Below are 20959 nucleotides of genomic sequence, written 5' to 3'. Positions count from 1 at the left end.
CTTCCGCCCAAAATCGGCACGTGTCAAGGGTAGACCAACCGTATTGACTCGACCGGACAATTTTAGCGTATCCGCGCGATTAAGATAGGCCATCTTTTCGCAATTTTTCGGTTGCTTGGCTGCATCGACTTCGAAAGAAAAGAATTGTTACTCCGCAGGACGTAACAAAGTAATATCTATGAGAAATTTCTACGTTTGAATGATATCACTTTAAGAATTTTCCAGAATGTACGATGTGATATTGCTAGCTCTATAAATTAGGAATACTGAGACTACAGCGAAGATGAGAATAGATTGTTTTGCTGTTCCCTACATGGTAGATACAATTATCATACATTTATAGACATATCAAATTATAATAGTAACTGTGATCATGATACAATCTCAAAGCTTTATACACGCAACCATGTGATTCATGGCAAGCTTTCTGACATAATGAAACTTCATCAGTGGACCTTCATTATGATAATCTGTACTAAATACGAAGAAGTGTCGTAAAAAATTTATTTTATTAAATATATGGAGGGGATTACAAAGTAGAAGAGGGGATTATAAAATAAAGGAGGGGATTATATAATAAAAAGGAAGCAAGAAAAACTCTACCGCATCAGTCGCTCAGTGAACAGTTGAAAACTTTCAGAAAAAAATATATACGAGAAGAAGATGGACTACTACGTGCCGCTTCAACAGGACGAAATGTGTGAAAAAGTGTAAGTATTTATAATTTTTATACATTTTTTATATTTTGGTTCCGTTTTTGCAACTAACTTATCCATATTTTTTTATTTACAGAACATTGCCACGGTATACGCCTCACATTTTGGGGAGGAGATTGGCATTGACGTCCACAGCGTATAAATATCTCGACATTAGAATCAGCGTAGGACCAACATCGTTTGTGGAGATACTTATTGGTGACAATCGAGGCAATCAAATAATTCTGGCTCATGCAACGTGGACAGCACTGTTCCAGAAACGTGCAGACATTGAACGACTCGTGCAGTCGACTTCTCCTTCCTCAGCATTATCGATTCAAGATCTTATTGTACAACTCATTAAACTGCGTAATGAAAATATTGTTAAATTAACATTACGCGATACTTGCATGTATTTGAAACCAAAAACTGTACTTTTTCTGTTTGAGCTCGAACAATGCGTCGAGCATATATATTACTCTTTATATCAATATACATATACAGTGAGCGAAAAATATAAACATTTTGTAACCCTTTTACGCCAAAATTATGTTAATAATAAATGCGATGCGGCAAAACTCTTGCGAGAAAAATATGATAAAACTTCGCTTTTAGAATGTGAAATGTTAGCTTACGCTTTAGATAATATTGTACATGATGCATTACATGACAAATAAATAAGAAAAAAATTGAAATATTGTAACGATGTCTTCAATATTATCTTTCCTATTCAACTATTGTCCCTTAAAAGATAAAGCATTAGTCACACCATATTCAAGCGAGAACAATGTGTGCGGGCGAGAGAAAAAGAAAACCATGTACAATAGCTGTAACGTGTGCGAGTGAGAACGCGCAGGGGAAAGGGAGAGAGAGAGTGATACGTTTATTCCCAAATTATGTTATTTACTAAACTAATTTTTTAATAAATTAATATAAAATTTATATTAAATTGATATTAGGTTAATATTAACCTAATATAAACATAATAAAAATTTATATTAATTTATTAAAAATTAGTTTAGCAAATAACAATTTGGAAAAAAAATTATTTTAATTATTAGTTTGATATAAAAAATTATTTTAATTAATAATCGAAAATAAAAATTATTTTAATTAATAGTTTGATATAAAATTAATATACATATAATTAATTTAATTAATAGTTTGATATAAAATTAATATAAATTTAATGCGAGCGAGAACGCGCAGGGGAAAGGGAGAGAGAGAGTGATACGTTTATTCCCAAATTATGTTATTTACTAAACTAATTTTTTAATAAATTAATATAAAATTTATATTAAATTGATATTAGGTTAATATTAACCTAATATAAACATAATAAAAATTTATATTAATTTATTAAAAATTAGTTTAACAAATAACAATTTGGAAAAAAATTATTTTAATTATTAGTTTGATATAAAAAATTATTTTAAATAATAATCTGATATAAAAATTATTTTAATTATTAGTTTGATATAAAATTAATATAAATATAATTAATTTAATTAATAGTTTGATATAAAATTAATATAAATTTAATTAATTTAATTAATAAGGGGGGGGGCTCCCTTCCCCATCCCACTCTTCCTCCCGTGTCACGTGACTTCCCCCACCCCAAATTGGGTTAGAACCGGCCCCTTATATCTACTTGTAACCGATATAAATGCCTTACGTAGCAAAGCTGCATACATATATTTCTCTTGGTAGCGCAGAGGAGTTCCGAGAACGGAAAGGAAAATAGAGACGAGCTTCAATCATGCATCTTTCTCGCTTGACGCACGATGGAGAGAGAAAGCATAACACAATGTTTTACTATTAGCGATTGTCGATTCTTTAAATTGTACGTCCTTTTCTATCTGAACCGCCCACTTCTTGGTTCACTCAACGCCAAGAACGTTTTGATTGGTCAATTTTTAAAACTCTTTGTTCCGATTGAACCAAACGTTTCAAAGTATGAAACGTGATGTGCAGTTCAAATATCTTGTGCAGTTTATAGTTGCGATCCAAGTTAGTGCAACAGTGGACATTCGACTGTTGTAGCTGCTATCAGTTTGATACGAGTAAGTATATTAATATATGTAATTATACAATTCTTAGTACACACAACGTTACGTATGCTTTATTCTTCTATCTACGTATGCTTTAGCGCTACTGCTTTATATATATATATATATATATATATATATATATATATATATATATAAAGCAGTAGCGCTAAAGTTAGGCAGATACGATATATTTTTCTCTGTTGTGAATTTTGTTAAAATTATTATCTTGCATGCTAAAGTTGGTTGGACTCACGTAGACTATTTAGCGGTAATCGCCCATGAACGTGACGCGTGCCGCTGGCTATAGGCGACGCATGGCGCGCGGTGAGGAGAAGGTTTGAATTAGACAACAAGACATCACCTTTTCTTCACCGCGTGCCGTTGTCACCGAGAGAGACGGTGGACCGTGTTACGGCGCGGAGTAACCGCGAACACAATAATTATATATGTATAAATTCTGTCTATATATAATCTACATTACACATTTATCAATATAATATATGTTGTATATTTTAAAAAATTATTACATACAGTTACATGTAATTATGAAAAATATTTTATTGATTATTATATATAATGTAATTATATATAAAAAAGGTTTTCCCGGGATATTATATCGAAGATTGTTGTTCACATAACATATGAGCCGTTTTCATAGTAAGAATGTTGTAACGAATTAACATTTTCTTGGTATATTACTTGGTATATGTATAAATAAAGCTCGAGTTATTTCAATAAAAATCGTAAAGTTTTCAATCTAAGAAAGCTATACATGACGAAGTGTGTACAGAAAAAACAGTATTTTTCTGTTTGTAAGCATGCGTGTGTATGTGTGTGTTCTTTTAATACCGTCCATAAATTATCAAATATAATTGAAAGAAATAATATGTAATTAAATTGGGAATCTTGAAATTTTTACAATAATAAATAGAAAATAGTGTTAGTGAGAGTACAGCGTGCGTATAGATGTGCAATTATAATTATTATTACTATAAATGTTTATTTATTTTAAATGACACTGCATGTAAACGTTTCGACTGACTTTGAAGTCACCTTCAGCATATTCGATAATAAAATCTTGAAAAAAATGTGTAGCACTCATCAGTCCACAAAGCAAGAAATGCGAGTAATAATGCCATTCCAGATTTGGCAAACTGTTGGTGACTCAACCGTTCCTTGCATTGTGACTTATAATTGTCAAACATTTTTTCAAGATTTTATTATCGCATACGCTGAGAGGATGACTTCAAAGTCAGTCGAAACCGAGGAGGAATTCACAACCCAAAATTTTCTACACCAATGCCGATTTTTGGCATTGCTGTAAAACACTGCCGACATTTTTGTACACTGCCGACAATGCTTATTGTTAGTCAATGCCTACAATGCCGTCAATCCTATATTAAAATTAAGGCAATGCCATGCAATTATGAACACTACCGCGTGCCCATTATCATACGCCAATGCCTGCACAAGAATTCTAAAGCTTTCCCGAAGTATTCTACACAATTATACAAAAAACTTCCAAAAATTTTATTTACGAACTGTATCTATACATTTTAATGTAATTGCACATTATTATGTGCTGTCTTATGCATATAACTTCAAACAATGGAACACTAAAAATAATAATAAAAATAATCAAAATAATGACCTTGATATTGTATTTGTTTGTAATCAAAATAAATTTTAAACATTCTTCTTTAAAAATTCTATACATTTTACTGCACATTATTATGTGATGTCTTATGCATAGGTATACCTAACTTCAAACAATAGAATATTAAAAATAACAATGTCTGTTAAGTTAGCACCCCCACCACAAAAAATCGAAACGCCACTTATGCCAAAATTAAGTGCTTTTTATGTGCTAATTATGTACCCTATTTGAAATTTTTGTGCTCGAGCGGTTTAGCAGGAAAATGAGATTGAAGGTGGGGGTGCCAGCTTAACGTTAAGCCTGCACCAACTCATATAAATAATTAATAAAATAAAAAAATAAATACACTAGAATTAAGTGCTTTTTATGTGCTTTCCAACGATATATAAATAAATGTTCGTACTCAATCTCTTCGACCAGAAAATCGTCCCGAAAGTACGAATACACATTAACGGTACAAGAGTAAAGTACCAGAAAGAAAGCAATTCTGAAACTGATTATAGGCTTAAAATATTCTCCTATTTATGTGCTTTCGAAATATGCAAGACCAGATTTTTGTGCTCAACCACGTGATCGAAAAACCGCCCCTGAAGTGAGCACCCCACCGTTCAGGTACAAGAGTAAACTACCAGAAAGAAAGCAATTATGAAATTGATTATAGGCTTAAAATATTCTTTTATTTATGTACTTTCGGAATATGCAAGAAAAAATTTTTGTGCTCAACCCCATGATCGAAAAACCGACTCTGAAGTGAGCTCACCACTCCCCAACCACTGACGACAATGCCGTCAATATTATAGGTCACTGCTTACTTTTTTCGGCAGTCCACTGCCGAAATTTTGTACACCAATGCCGGCTGTGAATTTCCCCTCGGTCGAAACGTTCGCATGTGTCATTTAAAATAAATAAATATTTATAATAATATTAATAATTGTGATTGCTTATCTATACCCGTGCTGTATTCTTACTAGCCATATTTTCTATTTTTTTTATTGTTTAAAATATTGGTTTTTATAAAAATACAGTTAAAAAGTTCTATAATGCTCAATAAAATAATAATTATTAAGTACAAATAATCAAATCAGTATTTAGACGGAAAGTTTAAAACACCTTTAATGCGGTCGTCTAAAAAAAGCACTGATTAGATGTACTCAATAATTACTTTATTCAGCATTCAAAAAATGGTTTAAAATTGTTTAACTTAATTTTTTATGAAAACGCTCTATGATGTACGGGCGTTACTTCAAAAACATAAACATATACATATTTGTATGTTTTCTATATAAATATAATTACATATATATTGTGTTACATTGCACAAAGCAGATGGACATGCCAAAAAAGATGAGCAAAAGTAGAGAAAGAAGTAGAGAAAGAAGTAGAGAGAGAAGTAAAGAGAGAAGGAGAAGTGGAGAAAGAAGTAGAGAGAGAAGAAGTGGAGAGAGGAGAAACATGGAAAATAGGAAGAGGAATGTAGAGAGGATGAAAGATGGAACGAAAGATGGAGGAAAGAAAAATAATCAAAGGTTTGAAGAAAAGGAGAAAGAAAATGAAAAGATGAAAAAAAAGAGGAAGAAAGAGACAAGAAAAAGAAAAGGTTTGTACATACTTTAATATCTTAAAGTATGAAAAATAGCGTTAGATGTTTTAAATCTACTGTAACAAAATATATCATAACATATGGTACGAATAACTTTATAGATCGCAAAATGCAGAGAGTATGATAACTAGCGAGGTTGAGGATACAGAAGAGGAGGAGGAGGAAGAGAAGGAGGAAGAAATGATAAAAAAGAAAAGAGGAGGAAGAAATTTAAAAGAAAGAAACCAGAGGTAAGTTGAAATTGTAAATAATAATTATAAAGATCCTACATTATATTTATCTTATAGACTAATGATTTGTTTTTTTTTTTGCGTTCTTTGTATAGATATTATTCATCAAGAGCAAGGGCGAGAGGAAAGTGGATGAGACAGAGAGAGTGGAGAGGAGGTGCGGTCGGATGGAGAGGAGATGCGGGCGGATGGAGAGGAGGTGCGGGCGGATGGAGAGGAGGTGCGGACGGATGGAGAGGAGGTGCGGGTGGATGGAGAGGAGGTGCGGGCGGATGGGGAAGAGGTGAAGGCGGACGAAGAGCCCCACATAATGGCCCAGTATTTAATTTCTTTACAATTAAAGGTCAAAATATAAAAAATAAAAATTAATTTCTAATATATTGTTTGAAAAAGTAATTATTTAAAAAGATTTACGAGTTTTATTAATAAATTAAAATTATGTCTCAACATTAATTAATTATCATAAATTAATTATAAAGTAATAGTCCCATAGTGAATTAAAGCTATGTTGCTGTGATGATATAATTTTAATGTATTACTGAGAATCGTAATTCTATGCAATTAAAAATTAAATCAGCTTGCAACGAAATCCCGTAGTATCCCACTTGCATAGCGCAGAGCATAGAACACCGCATTTCTCCATAATATCACGCCGTGTCATGTTTCTCTCTCGATCGCGTGTCAAAAGCGAGGAGGATGCACGATCATAGCGTGCCGAATTACTTTCTGTCTGCTTCCCGATTTCTGCGCTACCACGAGACACGTACATATGTGCGCGGCTTCGCGTGTGTGCGGCAGTCGAGTACCAGCGCCGATTGTACACATATAGACGTACGAGAATTGCATGTATCCGTGCAAACACGCACATTCGGCTATGTGATTGTATCAAGTGAAATAGAAAATATCTCCATTTTTCACAGATTCTTTGACGCGTAGAACGAGAGACAATCCCTTTTTGCTTTAATCATTTAGTTATTCAACTCTCATTCTACCGAGACTTATACTAATGTTTTTTCGATGGATTTGATAACATATCGATTTTGTCTATCATCGATTTTGATGAAATTTGCAGCAATGTAAGAAAAGGCTCTAAAAATAAATATTTGTAAAACTATTCATTCCATGAACTTCATAAAGTAAATTATCATAAATTAATTATAAATTCCTGACAATATTTACTATTATTATGCAGAGACAAGCCAGCATGGCTTATCAATTAGAGCGCTAAATTGCAGCGCGATGAAATTCGGTTCGAATTTGATCGACTTTCTTTTAATTCCCACGTTCTCTATTCATTGATAGTTAAATGTAGGCTTTAAAATTTTCGTAAAATGTAGTTTTCATTATAACGAAAAATCTCCTAAAAAATTTTAGCCTAAAATATTTATTAATTTTTGCAGAAAACTTTGTTCATTAAGATACTGCGGAAAAGTTAATTTATTTAATGTTTTAGCAGTAGCACAGTAAGCTACAGGTGTGATTTTTATTCTTTAAGAGTTGCACTATCCCATGCATATATACACTTCGTAATTAAATAAATTTTTGCTATTACACTATTATAAAACAGTTTAAAAAGTGAATATCTATTTTACTTTATAAATAAACAAATGACAAAATGTACGTAATAGCGCAACTTTTGAAGAAAAAAATTCACTTGTAACTTGAGGTGAGATTATTCGAAGATATAAAAAAATTAATTTTTTGTTGATAATTTTTTAGTGAAAAAATAACTTTGTGCAAAAACTAAAAAACATTTCAGACTAAAATTCAGTTAGCTTTTTTGTTAAAACAAAGACTGCATTTTATGATAATTTTAAAGCCTTGCGTTCAAATTTCCATAAATAAAAAACGTATGAAAAAAAGGTTTTTTTCTCTGATATTTATTTTTCTAATTAACGGATCTTGACATTCTACATCTCATTTTGTAGATATTTCGATTTTTTTCACAAAATTAATATCTTTAGTTTTATATAAAAAAATCTATCTTTCGCACAACAAACATACACAAATTACCGAATTTTTTTTCGCATATTTTCTACGTCTCAAACATATATATTTCCTGATGACTTTCCAAAGTATTTTATAATTAGAAATATCGTAACAATTTTTTTTCTGAAACTGGTGTTTCAATTTAATTTGATTGAAGTAGTTGTATGTCGACGGTAACATGTGTGTCAGATATTGATCTTACCGACATGTAAACGACATACCGGCAGAAATTCTATTGCAGCTCCTCGCCATCCTCGCCATCCTCGCCACGGAAAAAGGCTGAACTAATAGGCGTGAAAAGCGATGTGTTGTTGACAAAATTTTGTCCGACGTGCCATTTTGTTATTAAGTGCTTTATTGTGAAAATGTGACTTATCTCGTACTCATGAAGTTCGTAAGTTTCGGTCAAGACTAAAGATATCTTCGAATTTTGTACGTAAAAGCATATTTCTCCTTCTTTTCAATAGCTGTCAAACTGCATGCTTTTCTGCCTAAATAGGCTTCACTTTACGGGCCTTTCTCGACTATTTACTGACTGTTAGGCGGAAAAAGGATAGTCTTGACCGATATTTAGAAATGTTTTAAAGCCATCTGTTTACTTTGTTTTATCGAAATTGGCTTTATTTAGAAATGGCACGTCGGACAAAATTACGTGTCGTTTCACGCAATTTCTCGCTTCTGACGTCACGATTTCAATATGGCCGCGGTGACTACTCAGGAGCCTTAAAAACTAATATTTTATAGGCATTTCGCCTTTCATGCATATTTTTATTGCTATTATTGTTTTCATATATACTAATCGCACGTATATCTATCGCAGAAGCATTTTGTGTGGTTCTGATAGCCGGTCTTATAAATTAAGCACTTGCGAGAAACGGTAAAAGATCATTCATCATCACTCAGCACATCTAAAATTGCAGCGTAGAATTTAGAGAGATTAATGTATACGGAATCATATAAATATGTTTCAAAACATTGTAAACAAAAGCATTTATATCGCAAAACTGACATTTAATGATGTACAGCAGTGAAAAAATTTTGAAACAAATATATCATGTAACGACTAATTTGTACAGAGCCGTATAGATGTTATAAATAATGCAAATAGTTATATAATAATAGTTATATAATCAATATTAATCTTTTAGTCATATTTTCCAGTATGTAAAACGTATTAACATTTCACGGAGTTGTAAACTTTTTCATAACTTTGTACTCCTTGGACGAATATAATATTGAATAAAATATTCCTGTTTTGATTAAAGTAAATAAAAAATCCATTATAAAATTCTTTTTCTCTATTCAATTTATAAAAAAGAAATCATAATTTATCATTTTATTAAAATAAAAAAAGAATAAAAATTTTAATAAATGAAATAACTATTTACAGAAATTTTCTGTTTAAGTTTATGAACAGAAACTATTTCATACTCTCAGATATCAATTTATTTTAATTAATTTTAATAGCAGGAACAAAAGAGTGAGTTCAAATAAATTAAAATAAATTACAATTTCTATTTTAATTAAATTTATTTTTTCAGTTTCATCTGCAGACGCTTCTAATTTTTATTTAAAAAATTATAAATATATACTCTAGTCCCGTCTAAATATAGATGCATCAAATTATTTGTATACCAGTTCTGTCTAAATAGACATTTCAAGCTTTTATTTTACTAGTTCCGTTTATTTATACGCGCGCGCGCGCGCGCGCGCACACACACACACACACACACACACACACACACACACACACAGATGCTTTAAATTTTCATTTTAACATAAACTGTGTAACAACCCGTGTTTCTTGATTAGATATCGCGCACGGACGTAGCTCGTCGGGAATTCCAGGGCACGATCCGGGTTAAGAGAGAATTAGACTCGTGGTTTTGATGTGTAAAATATACACAGGTTTTATTTAGTAAAGTACACGGACGAAATACAAATGTCGCTATTATTTACAGAGGTTACGCGAGCGTCACCGCTGATACGTTGTCGGCCGTATCGCGCGGGGGGTGACGGTTATCTCGGTCGCGGCAATCGCGAATACCGGTGGGTACCGGCTTCGGCGCGTGGAACATCGTCGGCGCGGTTGCCGTTATTCGCACGACAGGTGCGTTGTTTACGTTGTCGGCGTTCTTTTCGGCGCGCCGAGCGGCCTCGTGTTTATCGGCCTTGCAAGGTCGCGTGCACGGCTTTCGCGGTCGTCTGAGCGGTAGCGGAGCGCGGGGCGGCGCTCGGCTGAGCGTCCTTTTAAATCCGCTGCTGGTATACCGCGGTATTGCTCGTAGGCAGGATGCGACGGCTACGTCGAGTACGCTCGACGGAAGCAAAGACGCTTTACCCCGTTTTTCTGTAGCCGCCGCGGTAGGATCGGATCGGTTTCGAGAAAAGCCGGTCGGGCAAGTACGCTTGCCTGAGCCCAAGACGCTTGAGCCCAGCTTCGGCGAAGAGAGACGGGTGTGAGAGCGGTAGCCGCCGAGAACGCTCGGCAGAGGCCAAGACACTTGACCCCAGGACTACCTCGGGAGACTTCTTCGGAGACCGGTCGGCGGAGAAGCCCAGCATCTCGCTGCTCCGGCGCTTTTATACCCACATCTCGAGACGTCGGGAACGCTCGGTGGCGGTTCGGTTCGCGTCGGAGCCAGCGTCCCCGCCGCTCGAGATCGGTTGCGTGGTGGGCGGACGGAGGCGAGCGAGCACGTCGTTAGCGCGTGCCGGTTTGGGCCGGTGCGCGTGCGCGGCGCGATCACCGCGACGTGCGGATGCCTCGCTGCACGCATTGGCGCGTTTGGAATTGTTTATCGGCGCGTAGCGCCTTGTTCGCCGCTCGGCGGATGTTCGGCCGACGTTTGGCGGACGATGACTGGTCCGTTGGGGGGAGGTCGCGCGAAGGCGGTTTTTTACAACTGTTTACCGTAAAATTAACAAATTTGCGAATCATTAATCTGACGTGTGTATAAGAGTTCTTTTTATTTTGCTCTACTATCGTTCTTGCATTTACCTACAAGAATGATATCTTTTAGCACGGTGCTAAACGTACACACGAAGCACATCCGTGAGTTTAAAAGCGCGAAGGAGATCGAGAAGTGAACGGAAAAAGTAGTGGAAAATAATCCCATTTTATTGTTACCGCGAAACGCACAATAAACATAGGAAGCATAATAGGATGTGATGCTGCTTGCGATATTCTTTCGTATTATTACCTGTCTTTATATGAAATAATTTCATCAAGAATCAATAATGCACAAATGTAATACAAATACACCTTCTATACTGTTATATATTTGTAATTTTATACAAAGTTATTTACAGTACATTTTTTTTCACAAGCGTACTAAAACTATATACATAAAATGTTGTAATTCGTACATAATAAGATATAAAATGGGCCTCTTTATTGCCCATTCCGCTGAGAACGCAATCAATTTTTTTTGTCTTTTTAATTATAATTTACGTTTAATTTTATTTGTAATAACTTATAGCGTTAGAACAAACGTTTCGGATTTTTATTACAATCAGTATCAGATTCAAAATATACTTTTATGCCATCTATTTTTTAAGTATCTCTAAAACGAACGCTTATGATTTTATTATTACCTTTATAATTATAATAGACGCATGTTTTTTATTATTCTAATATCAATTGACAATTTTAATTATTATTTTGTCGTGCATTTTATTTGAAGGTTAATGTTGAACATATATTTTCTAATATTTTTTAAATAATATTATTTTAAATTGTATTACATTTTTTACACAGTATTTTACATTGCTTCTATCTGCTTGGAAAAGGTAGCGGCTTATTGCCTTCTATAATTTTTATAAAGTTTTGTCTCATGTATTTTACATTTTTTGAATATCTTCCGTTGCAAGGATTACCTCCTAAGGCAACAGTTGTGGCAAAAGCTGCAGCATAAATTCCACCACTTGTCCCATCAGGTTGAGCATCCACTTGTTCATAAATTATATTATTTTGACTTATTTTTGGATATCGGTATTTTATGTAATTTTTTTCTTTGGCTGCTAAATTATCGTATGCACAACCAGGTAAACTATCATATATGCGAAGTTTACTGCTATCAAAAAATAAACATCGCCAGTGATTGGTATAATTTCCTCCAATTATTTGGAGGCTTTTGTCGCTACAACTAGCTTCGATCATATGAGGAAACGCTATATACAGCATATTTTGCGTTTCAAAAGAAGAAGTTTCTCTTACAACGCGTAAAAATCGATCTAATGATTTGTCGTTTAATCTGCTGCTTGTAGGCAAGACATTATCTTTCACTTGAAAAGTATCAGGAATATTTTCTTCAAGAAAGACTTTCCATCTTGCCCTGTTCTCTTCATTTTTATCTGGATTGTTTGTGTAACTTACTATGACACAATCAACGTCTTGATCCATATCTACACCACTCACGACAGACATAATTGTATCTTTTTGCGAATCGTCTAATTTTATTCGTTTATTTTCTTCGCTCACATTTTTGCTGTCTTTTTATTTTCGTCGACTGTTTTTCGAAATACTAATTTTTTTAGCTGCCTCTTTCTTTGCTTCTATAATATATGTCAGATTCCTCATTGGCATATGTCTATTATGATAACTGTCCAGAATTCATAATAGAAGCGTATTAGTTTAGACAGCATTTTATTTTTCCAAAAGGCATCGTCTGTATCTACATTGACTACTTTCATGCTTTTTGGTGTCTATAGAACAAATTTACAATATTGTCGTTGCGTTATATTTAATTAACCCTGAATTTGATAAAAGAAACTATGATTTTTATTTATTTTATCTGGATTGCTTTTATCAAAAATACCCTTTAAGGCGGGCAATTTTTGTATGGCCTCTTCCGCTGTTAAATTTTCAGCGGATAGAGGACATTTAATCTCGACCAGATCATCATCGTCTACAAGTCCGTCAAGGGAAGCACCTAGGCATGTGTTTTCTTTATAAATAATCCGCAACGTTTTATATTTTTATTGAGTTTTGCGGCTAAGTCTTGTCTCGCTATTTCTTCTTGATCGAGACCATACTACATGGCTACGGTATTGACAGGTAGAGGATACAAAATATTTTTGACTGTCGTTGCACAAGACGTTGTCGGTCTTAGACGACATACGTATCCAAACAAAATTGGACGCTGTCAACATTTCTTTTTTAAGTGCCAACCATAGCCCGGATTCATTTTGCTCTCTCGTATCTCGTTCAATTTGCTTCCAATTTTTTTCCATTTTCTAACAACTTCTCTATGTGATTTTGCTTTAGTTGTTTGAGTATATGATTTGGAATATCTGGTTGTTGCGATTGCGGACCATAATGAAGATGTTCCTCGATCTTTCTTGAATTTCTTTCATCTTCCGTGTATGTGCCGATATTCTGCAGCTCTAGCAATTTTTATTTGCCGTCGCTTCTCTAGATTTTCGACAATAGGAGGAACAGTTTTACTCATGCTTTTGTGGATTTCCGTAATTTATGGACTTGCTGTGTATTATATTGTACAACTGTTCTTGCAACTCTAGCATTGTAAGAGTCTTGTTTGCACAAATCTACACGCTTTCCGAATATAAATTTGCTTACTACCGAATAAAAAACTTCTGTAGCATTATTTGTTACATTTTCTAGCAAGTTTTCAGAGTGAGCGGCTATGTACGCAATAGCACTCTCTATTTTTTCATAGAAACCGTACAGTTTCAGATATGGTATGTAATTTTTCTTTATTTCACCGTTATCTTCGCAATTACGACCGTGTTCTTTACACCGTTTATGTTCACCAAAAACGTGGCTAGGAATATTCAGTATATCTTTTCGTAATTCTCTAGCCTTGTAATGCTTTGGTTGTTTTTCTTCTCGTCGTATTGACGCTGCATTTTTTATCTCTTTCATAACTGTCTTAATGTTTTTTTTTTTTTTTTTACAATATTTCGTGCTTCAATAAAACCACGTTTTCTCTGCGTTTTTGGCTGAGTCGTTTCAGCTACAGCTGTCAGCTTTTTACACAGATTATGATGCATATAATTGGTGCATTCTACTTTTTTCACCATTATCTGCAGTTTGCGATATGGATTATTGTTCTTAATAGAGTTAAAAACACTACAATCGCCATCGGCGATAAGTTTATTGTACATCAATTGATGCATGTCGAGGCTACTTTTGAGGCCTTCTGTAATAGCGTCACTTTCCATCATTGTAGAGCTTGCATTATTATCAAAATTTTTGTAGCTTTTATGAGCTCTTGCTTCACAATTTCTTCGCTCAGCTACATTGCATATCGTACAATATTTGTTCCGGATTCCAACAAAAAGAACTTGTTTTGTTTGGAAACCAATAATTGCGCCAATACCGGCAATCGAAATTTCTCCCATACGATTTCTTTAACCAGCTGCCATCTGTTACAACTGGTATACACACAATTCCATTAATTACATCATTTCTTCCTAATGCGAGTTGTCTTTCTAGCTCGCCTGCCTTTATCATTTGTTCCATGGCAGTTTTTTCAAAATTTTCAACTAATTTTTTGCGCTTATTTATATAGGTCACCTCGGTCATGCAATGTATATTCATTCCCGAGCACACCTCTTTTAGCGTGGAATAATCAATTTCGGCTGTAATTGTTGTAGCTACGGCTACTGTGTTTATATCTAATTGATCAGATTCTGGTGGTTCTGACCAAATACTTGTTTCATAATTGCACCTTTGGCACTTAAAAAACAATTGCATCTTTAATCTACGGTAAAGGAATTTTATGGGTAATCGTTCAATTGGCAATCAATTCCTTGCTTATGATCTACCTATATACGTCCTATAGAATTCTGTCAGAAAGAAAGATAGGTCTATAATGAAGCAATCTTTAGGCAAATTCTCTAAGATACGATCTATATTCAATTTGCCTGTATTACCAATAAAAAGCGTATCGTCGACTACATCGTCAATTACGCTTTCGCAAGTATCTTTTTTAATTGTACTTACGCATTGTCCAGAAATACTACATTCCGAATGACGTCCGGGATGGTCACACATTTTACCAACCTTCGACAAGATTTGTTGTCAGTATTCTTTGTATTGTCTTGCTGTTGCCTTTGTAACTCTCGCCTGAAAAAAACATTTATATTATAATAATAAAAAAAAATGTATTATTACATCTTTTATGATAAATAATTATTTACAACTGTACAAATACCGTTTAAACTGACAATTTAAATTTTTATTTTACTTTACTTCCGTTTATGTAAATGCTTTTTTTATTTTATTACTTTCATTTAAATACAGACACTTCAATTTTTTATTTTACAATTTCTGTTCTATCTATATATTCCTGTCTATACATATATAGACGCTTCATTTTTTTCAATCCACCTATGGATCCTTTAGATTTTCAATTTTTCAGTTCCATCTTCGTTTCTGATTTTTACTTTTTCAGTTCCATCGGCAGACGTTTCTGATTTTTATTTTTTCAGTTTCATCTACAGACGCTTCTGATTTTTATTTTTTCAGTTCTATCTGTAGACGCTTCTGATTTTTATTTTTTTAGTTCCATCTAAGTAGATGTTTCAGATTATTATTTTATTACTTTCATCTATATGTTGCCAGGTTTTTACAGACAATAGTAATTTTAAGAATATAGTTATACAGTTGTAAAATATTAGTGACATAAAAATGTAAAAATAAGAACGTAACAAAACATATACTCAAAAAATATACATGGGTATCAATATAACTACAGTGACCATATTTTTTTCGAGAAAATAGAACAAATTTGAAATTATTTTTCGTTTTTACATGTTTACACTAAACAATTAAATTTATCAATTGTTTAAATTTTTGTGTGAAAAACTCAGTATATTGGATATTGAAATGCTAATTACAAACGAAATTCGTGTAAGAAAGAACAAGTAAAATACAACAAATTAAAATAAAAGACAAAAGTTTAGAGAAAATAAATAAATTTATAAGACCGTTACGCGAAATAAAGGAAATTGAACTTTAGAATAAAGGACGTATGATCACCGTATTTATTATTGATACTATTACAATTTATGTGAATAAAGTATACGTACCTCTTTCTCCAGCCTTTCCTCAGAGAAAGCCTACGCCGATATAGAGGCCTATACTTGTCACTATAAAGTCGCACCATGATAGTGACACTAATTGTACACTAATAGCGTTTTTCATTGGGAAAATTAGTGCGCACTGAATGTGCACTTGCTACAAGTAATTGGGCGTTTCCGTTGGCACCGTCATCGCGCAAACCGAAACGCCCCATTGCCAGCGGCGAGTGCACACTCAGTGCGCACTAGTTTTCCCAATGAAAAACGCTATAATACTGTATTATTATATCACAAAAAGCGTTGAACACGATTGCTCTGCTTTCGTGTTACTGCGTGTCACGCCACATTTCCTTGCGACTCGCGACTTGTCAACTGTTTACGCGCGAGCTTCGATACGCTATCCTTGTCGCTCTATACGTTACCCGTTCGCACTTTCTCTGTCCCGGTAGGCGGTTAGACAAACGGCGCGCGGGAGCAATATTTTTTAAGATTGTTATATTAAATTGTTACTTACTACATTACTACATTTTTAATTATTTTTACTAAGTACGTTATTATACAAAAATATTAGGAAGTTTAAAAATGTTCTTCTGTTATCAATTGAATTAAATTTTCTCAAGAACACAAAAGATATATTTGCCATGAAAATTTACAATGAGTGTTTTAAGAACGTTAAAAAACTGTTATAATTTTTACATATGTTTTGTGTCTAATTTAAATTTAATTTAATTGTAGAAAAGCATTTGAGAATTTTTTGATTTTTTTTAAATATTAGATTTTACGAAAAAAAAAATTATTGTTATGAGGTGTAACGACCGCACTTCGCGCACGGGCGGTTGGCGGTACGGGAACGGGCGCGAAGGGTCGCCTGAAGGAATTAGACGTCGTTTGGTGATGTGTGAAATAAAGAGCGTTTATTCGCAACAGCAAAAACGCGATGAGAGCAACATACATCTCGTGTACATATAGTTGGTGCGGTACAGTAATGTTGGTGGTGTGCTTACAGACGCTTACGAAAACGCTGTCGGACGGTAGTTAATCGCGTGATTTGAACTAGAAAACGGAGAGCGCGCGGACGGACGTGACAATGAACTTCGTGGACGAAAATACGGAACTCTATTTACAAAACTCTATATATAGCGCACCTGCGAGGCGAGACGCGGTTCGCAGAACGGCGTCGGGTTATTTTCTTGGAAGCCCGGCGACCTTGTTGTGGCTGTGAGACTATAACGCGTGACGCGGCGCGGGGTGCGGTAAAAGGGAGCGCGGCGCGTACATGGATCCGTGTGACCGTCGTCGGTTTTGCCCGTCGCGAGGCGGTTTACCGCTGCAGCAGTCGCCGGAAGACACTACCCCACGCCAAGTACGCATGGTGGAGGCACGGAGCATCGTACTTCCTTACGCGAGATAGCGTCGAACTCGGGAGGCTGAGGGGATCGCCCTGCGCTAAGTGTCTTAGCGGAGCCTAAGTTTGACTTGAGCCCATTGTGGCGAGTCGGGAAGCGGAGTCGGAGTCGGAATCGAAGTCGGTTACGAGCCAAGTGCCTTGGCAGAGACCGAGGCGCTCGATCTCAGTGTAATTTAGGGAGATTCTGCTCGGCGGACCGGCCAGAAGCGGACAAGGTGCTTGCGTTTGGTGGACGCCGCCTTATACACCCGAAAATCGAAGTGAGGAGATGTGCGACGTATTGCGGCGGAGCGGTCCGGCGGCAGCATCCCCGCCACTCGATCTCGGGTTTCTCGTTTCGGGCCACGTGCGTAGAGTGTGGCTGCAGACGCGATGGAACGAGAGCGTGTGCGCGCGGAGATGCAAAGCGCGCGGGAGCGCTCGCTTGCTTGCTCGGTCCTCGTTTTATCTTATTAGGCGCTGTGCGCCTTTAATTGCCGTTCGGCGGGTGTTCGGCCGGACGGTTAGGCGGTCCAGGGAGGGGAGGATCGGAAAGCGGTTCGTTACAGAGGAATCAAATCTGAAACCTTCAGCATGATAGCCAAGAATCACGACCATCCTGCCAAAGAGATCACTTGACAATTCTTTTTCCGTAACTATACTGTAGGTGCTAAAAGTATTTTATCATTTTCTCAAGAATGCTTGAATAGCGGGTTCTACCGTAATAAATGTATACGAGGTGTGTTCAAAAAGTATCGCGAATTTTGAATTTTCGCGGGTTACGTATATTCGAATTTCGATCTTTTTGTGGCGTTATGTTGGTACTCATGTCTCTCACTTATGCCGACAAGCTCGGCCATTTTGAATGTTCACTTAATTGTTGACAGCTGCTTTGCTTGCACGTGTTTTGGATCGTTTTCGATTTTTACCTATTCAAAAAAATGGATCAAAGAACCTGTATCAAATTTTGTGTGAAAAACGAAATTAAGTGCGCGGATGCATTCCGAATGTTGACTGTGGCATACGAAGAAGCTACCTTGGACCGAAGCAACGTTTATCGGTGGTACAAAATGTTCTCAGAAGGCCGAGAAGATGTGAACGACGAAGAGCGTGCCGGACGCCCGAGCACTTCAACAACAGACGAAAAAATTAATGAAGTGGAGAAAATGGTATTGGCCAATCGTCGAATCACCGTTAGAGAAGTTGCTGAGGACCTAAACATATCGATTGGCTCGTGCCATTCGATTTTTATCAATGATTTGGGCATGAGACGGGTCGCCGCGAAATTCGTACCAAAATTGCTCAATTGCGACCAAAAACAGCATCGCATGAACATTGCTAATGAGATGTTGGACTCTGTCCGCGACGACCCAAATTTGCTCCAGAGGGTCATAACTGGTGACGAATCGTGGGTTTATGGTTATGACGTGGAAACCAAAGCTCAATCATCTCAATGGAAGCTGCCGCACGAACCAAGACCGAAAAAAGCGCGCCAAGTTCGGTCGAATGTGAAAGTTTTGCTGACAGTTTTCTTCGATTGCAGGGGCGTGGTGCATCATGAGTTCTTGCCACAGGGTAGAACGGTCAATAAGGAATATTACCTGCAAGTTATGCGCAATTTGCGCGAAGCAATCCGCCAGAAACGCCCGGATTTGTGGAAGAACAAAAATTGGCTTTTGCACCACGATAACGCCCCTGCTCACACATCGTTGCTTGTGCGCGACTTTTTGGCCAAAAACAACACACTAATGATGCCGCAGCCACCGTATTCCCCAGATCTGGCCCCCTGTGACTTTTTCTTGTTCCCTAAACTGAAGAGGCCCATGAAAGGACGACGTTACGCTACGCTTGATGAGATAAAGACGGCATCGAAGGAGGAGCTGAACAAGATAAAAAAAAATGATTTTTTGAAGTGCTTCGAAGATTGGAAAAACCGTTGGCACAAGTGTATAATATCTCATGGGGATTACTTTGAAGGGGACAAAATAGATATTCATGAATAAATAAATAATTTTTGAAAAAACACAAAATTCGCGATACTTTTTGAACACACCTCGTATATATATATATATTATACGATACATTGACGTGGACCACAGTCTTTGTTTCGACCGCGATATAACCGTGCCGACGTTAGTGGATCTGCAAGGTTTCCGCCTTGAACGATTAAGTGGTTTCGTCGTAAAAGAATTTACGGCGTTAAGAGGGGGAAACGTTCTCGCGCATTATATTTTTGACAGTTTCCAGCCATGAGATTGGTTGATGAAATCCAAAAAATCCTGCGCCTCTTAGCTGACTGCTATGCATCATGGGCTAAGATGGGGCACCAACGGAGTGGTTCCGTACCGGAAAGCAAGACAAGTGATTACAATTGCAGTACTGGGTGTTGAAAATTATGACAACAAAGAGATTGTGTACGTCAAAGAGCACGAGAAACGAGAATGGCTGGGAGAATTACTTCTGGACAGTCGCTGAGAATACGCATACATCGAGAGCCTGGATGTGGATTACAAAGACGTGGATAATTTGAATAATTTAGATGATGCTAATACTTTTCAATGTGGACAACACCGTACAAATAAACATTGTGCAATGCAAAATGTATTCAAACTTTTCAATTGGTGGACACGATTACATGAATAAACATATGTAATATACAATATACGATTTTTTATTTCTTTCCCCACCATTATATCGACGTTTCTCCAACGTTTTTCGTGTTTCATATAGGTTGTTCATGTTTTACATAGGTTGTTCATATTTCGTTTAACGTTCTTATACATGTTTCATTTAGTGTTTCACGTTTCACGTACGCCATGTACGTTATGTTTAACGTTTCGTTCTTGTACAACGTTGCTGCGAAAACGTGTCGTGACATGTAATAACGATGATGATGCAATTATGGAAAAAAGAGGGAAGCATCCCCTCTTTTGGGGAATGGCACCATGATCATGTGGAAGTTATGATGTCTAATCTACATCAGGTTGGCTCAAATCATATTACTCTTACAGCTAATACTCAGCGTAACATGCTTCGGGATTATTTTCTGAGTGATGCAGGATCAGTTGAATGGCAAAGTGACTGTGCTTTAAGAGGATACAACATCAATATTCCATTAAATCACTAGATAATTAATAAGAGTTTAGACCATTAGATTGTATTTTTGTCTATGTTTCTTTCATATTATATTAAATTACAATTATTTTTAATAATAAACATAAATTTTAAATAGCATTTTGTAAGCATGAAGTTTTAAAAAGTTTTATACTATATACATAGATATATAATAAAGTAATGTATA

At 35.7% G+C, this 20959-nt stretch overlaps 2 protein-coding genes across 2 annotated transcripts; both read left to right on the top strand.

Annotated features, from left to right (window-relative positions):
- The first annotated feature begins 247 nt into the window (after window positions 1-247).
- Window positions 248-1390, top strand: LOC120357260. The gene is made up of 2 exons (XM_039447369.1): window positions 248-710; window positions 793-1390. Exons 1-2 carry the CDS (start codon window positions 664-666, stop codon window positions 1370-1372), a joined length of 627 nt encoding a protein of 208 aa, XP_039303303.1. The 5' UTR covers window positions 248-663; the 3' UTR covers window positions 1373-1390.
- Window positions 1391-5332: 3942 nt separating this feature from the next.
- On the top strand, window positions 5333-6611 carry LOC105204407 (ATP-dependent RNA helicase vasa). Its single transcript, XM_026140487.2, has 3 exons — window positions 5333-6000; window positions 6105-6233; window positions 6329-6611. The coding sequence occupies exons 2-3, from the start codon at window positions 6124-6126 to the stop codon at window positions 6600-6602; spliced, it is 384 nt and encodes a 127-aa protein (XP_025996272.2). The 5' UTR covers window positions 5333-6000; window positions 6105-6123; the 3' UTR covers window positions 6603-6611.
- Window positions 6612-20959: the final 14348 nt, after the last annotated feature.

This window comes from Solenopsis invicta, chromosome 3 (genome assembly GCF_016802725.1).
Source record: "Solenopsis invicta isolate M01_SB chromosome 3, UNIL_Sinv_3.0, whole genome shotgun sequence".
NCBI classification, from domain to species: domain Eukaryota; kingdom Metazoa; phylum Arthropoda; class Insecta; order Hymenoptera; family Formicidae; genus Solenopsis; species Solenopsis invicta.
This window is presented reverse-complemented; position numbering and strand designations above follow the sequence as displayed.

What these genes read in the sequence shown, in the direction of transcription:
- LOC120357260 (XM_039447369.1), top strand. Translation starts at nt 664, where the DNA reads ATGGACTACTACGTGCCGCTTCAACAGGACGAAATGTGTGAAAAAGT. An exon ending in GACGAAATGTGTGAAAAAGT is followed by an intron (nt 711 to 792) that starts GTAAGTATTTAT and finishes TTTTATTTACAG; the next exon opens with AACATTGCCACGGTATACGC.
- LOC105204407 (XM_026140487.2), top strand. Translation starts at nt 6,124, where the DNA reads ATGATAACTAGCGAGGTTGAGGATACAGAAGAGGAGGAGGAGGAAGAG. An exon ending in TTAAAAGAAAGAAACCAGAG is followed by an intron (nt 6,234 to 6,328) that starts GTAAGTTGAAAT and finishes TTCTTTGTATAG; the next exon opens with ATATTATTCATCAAGAGCAA.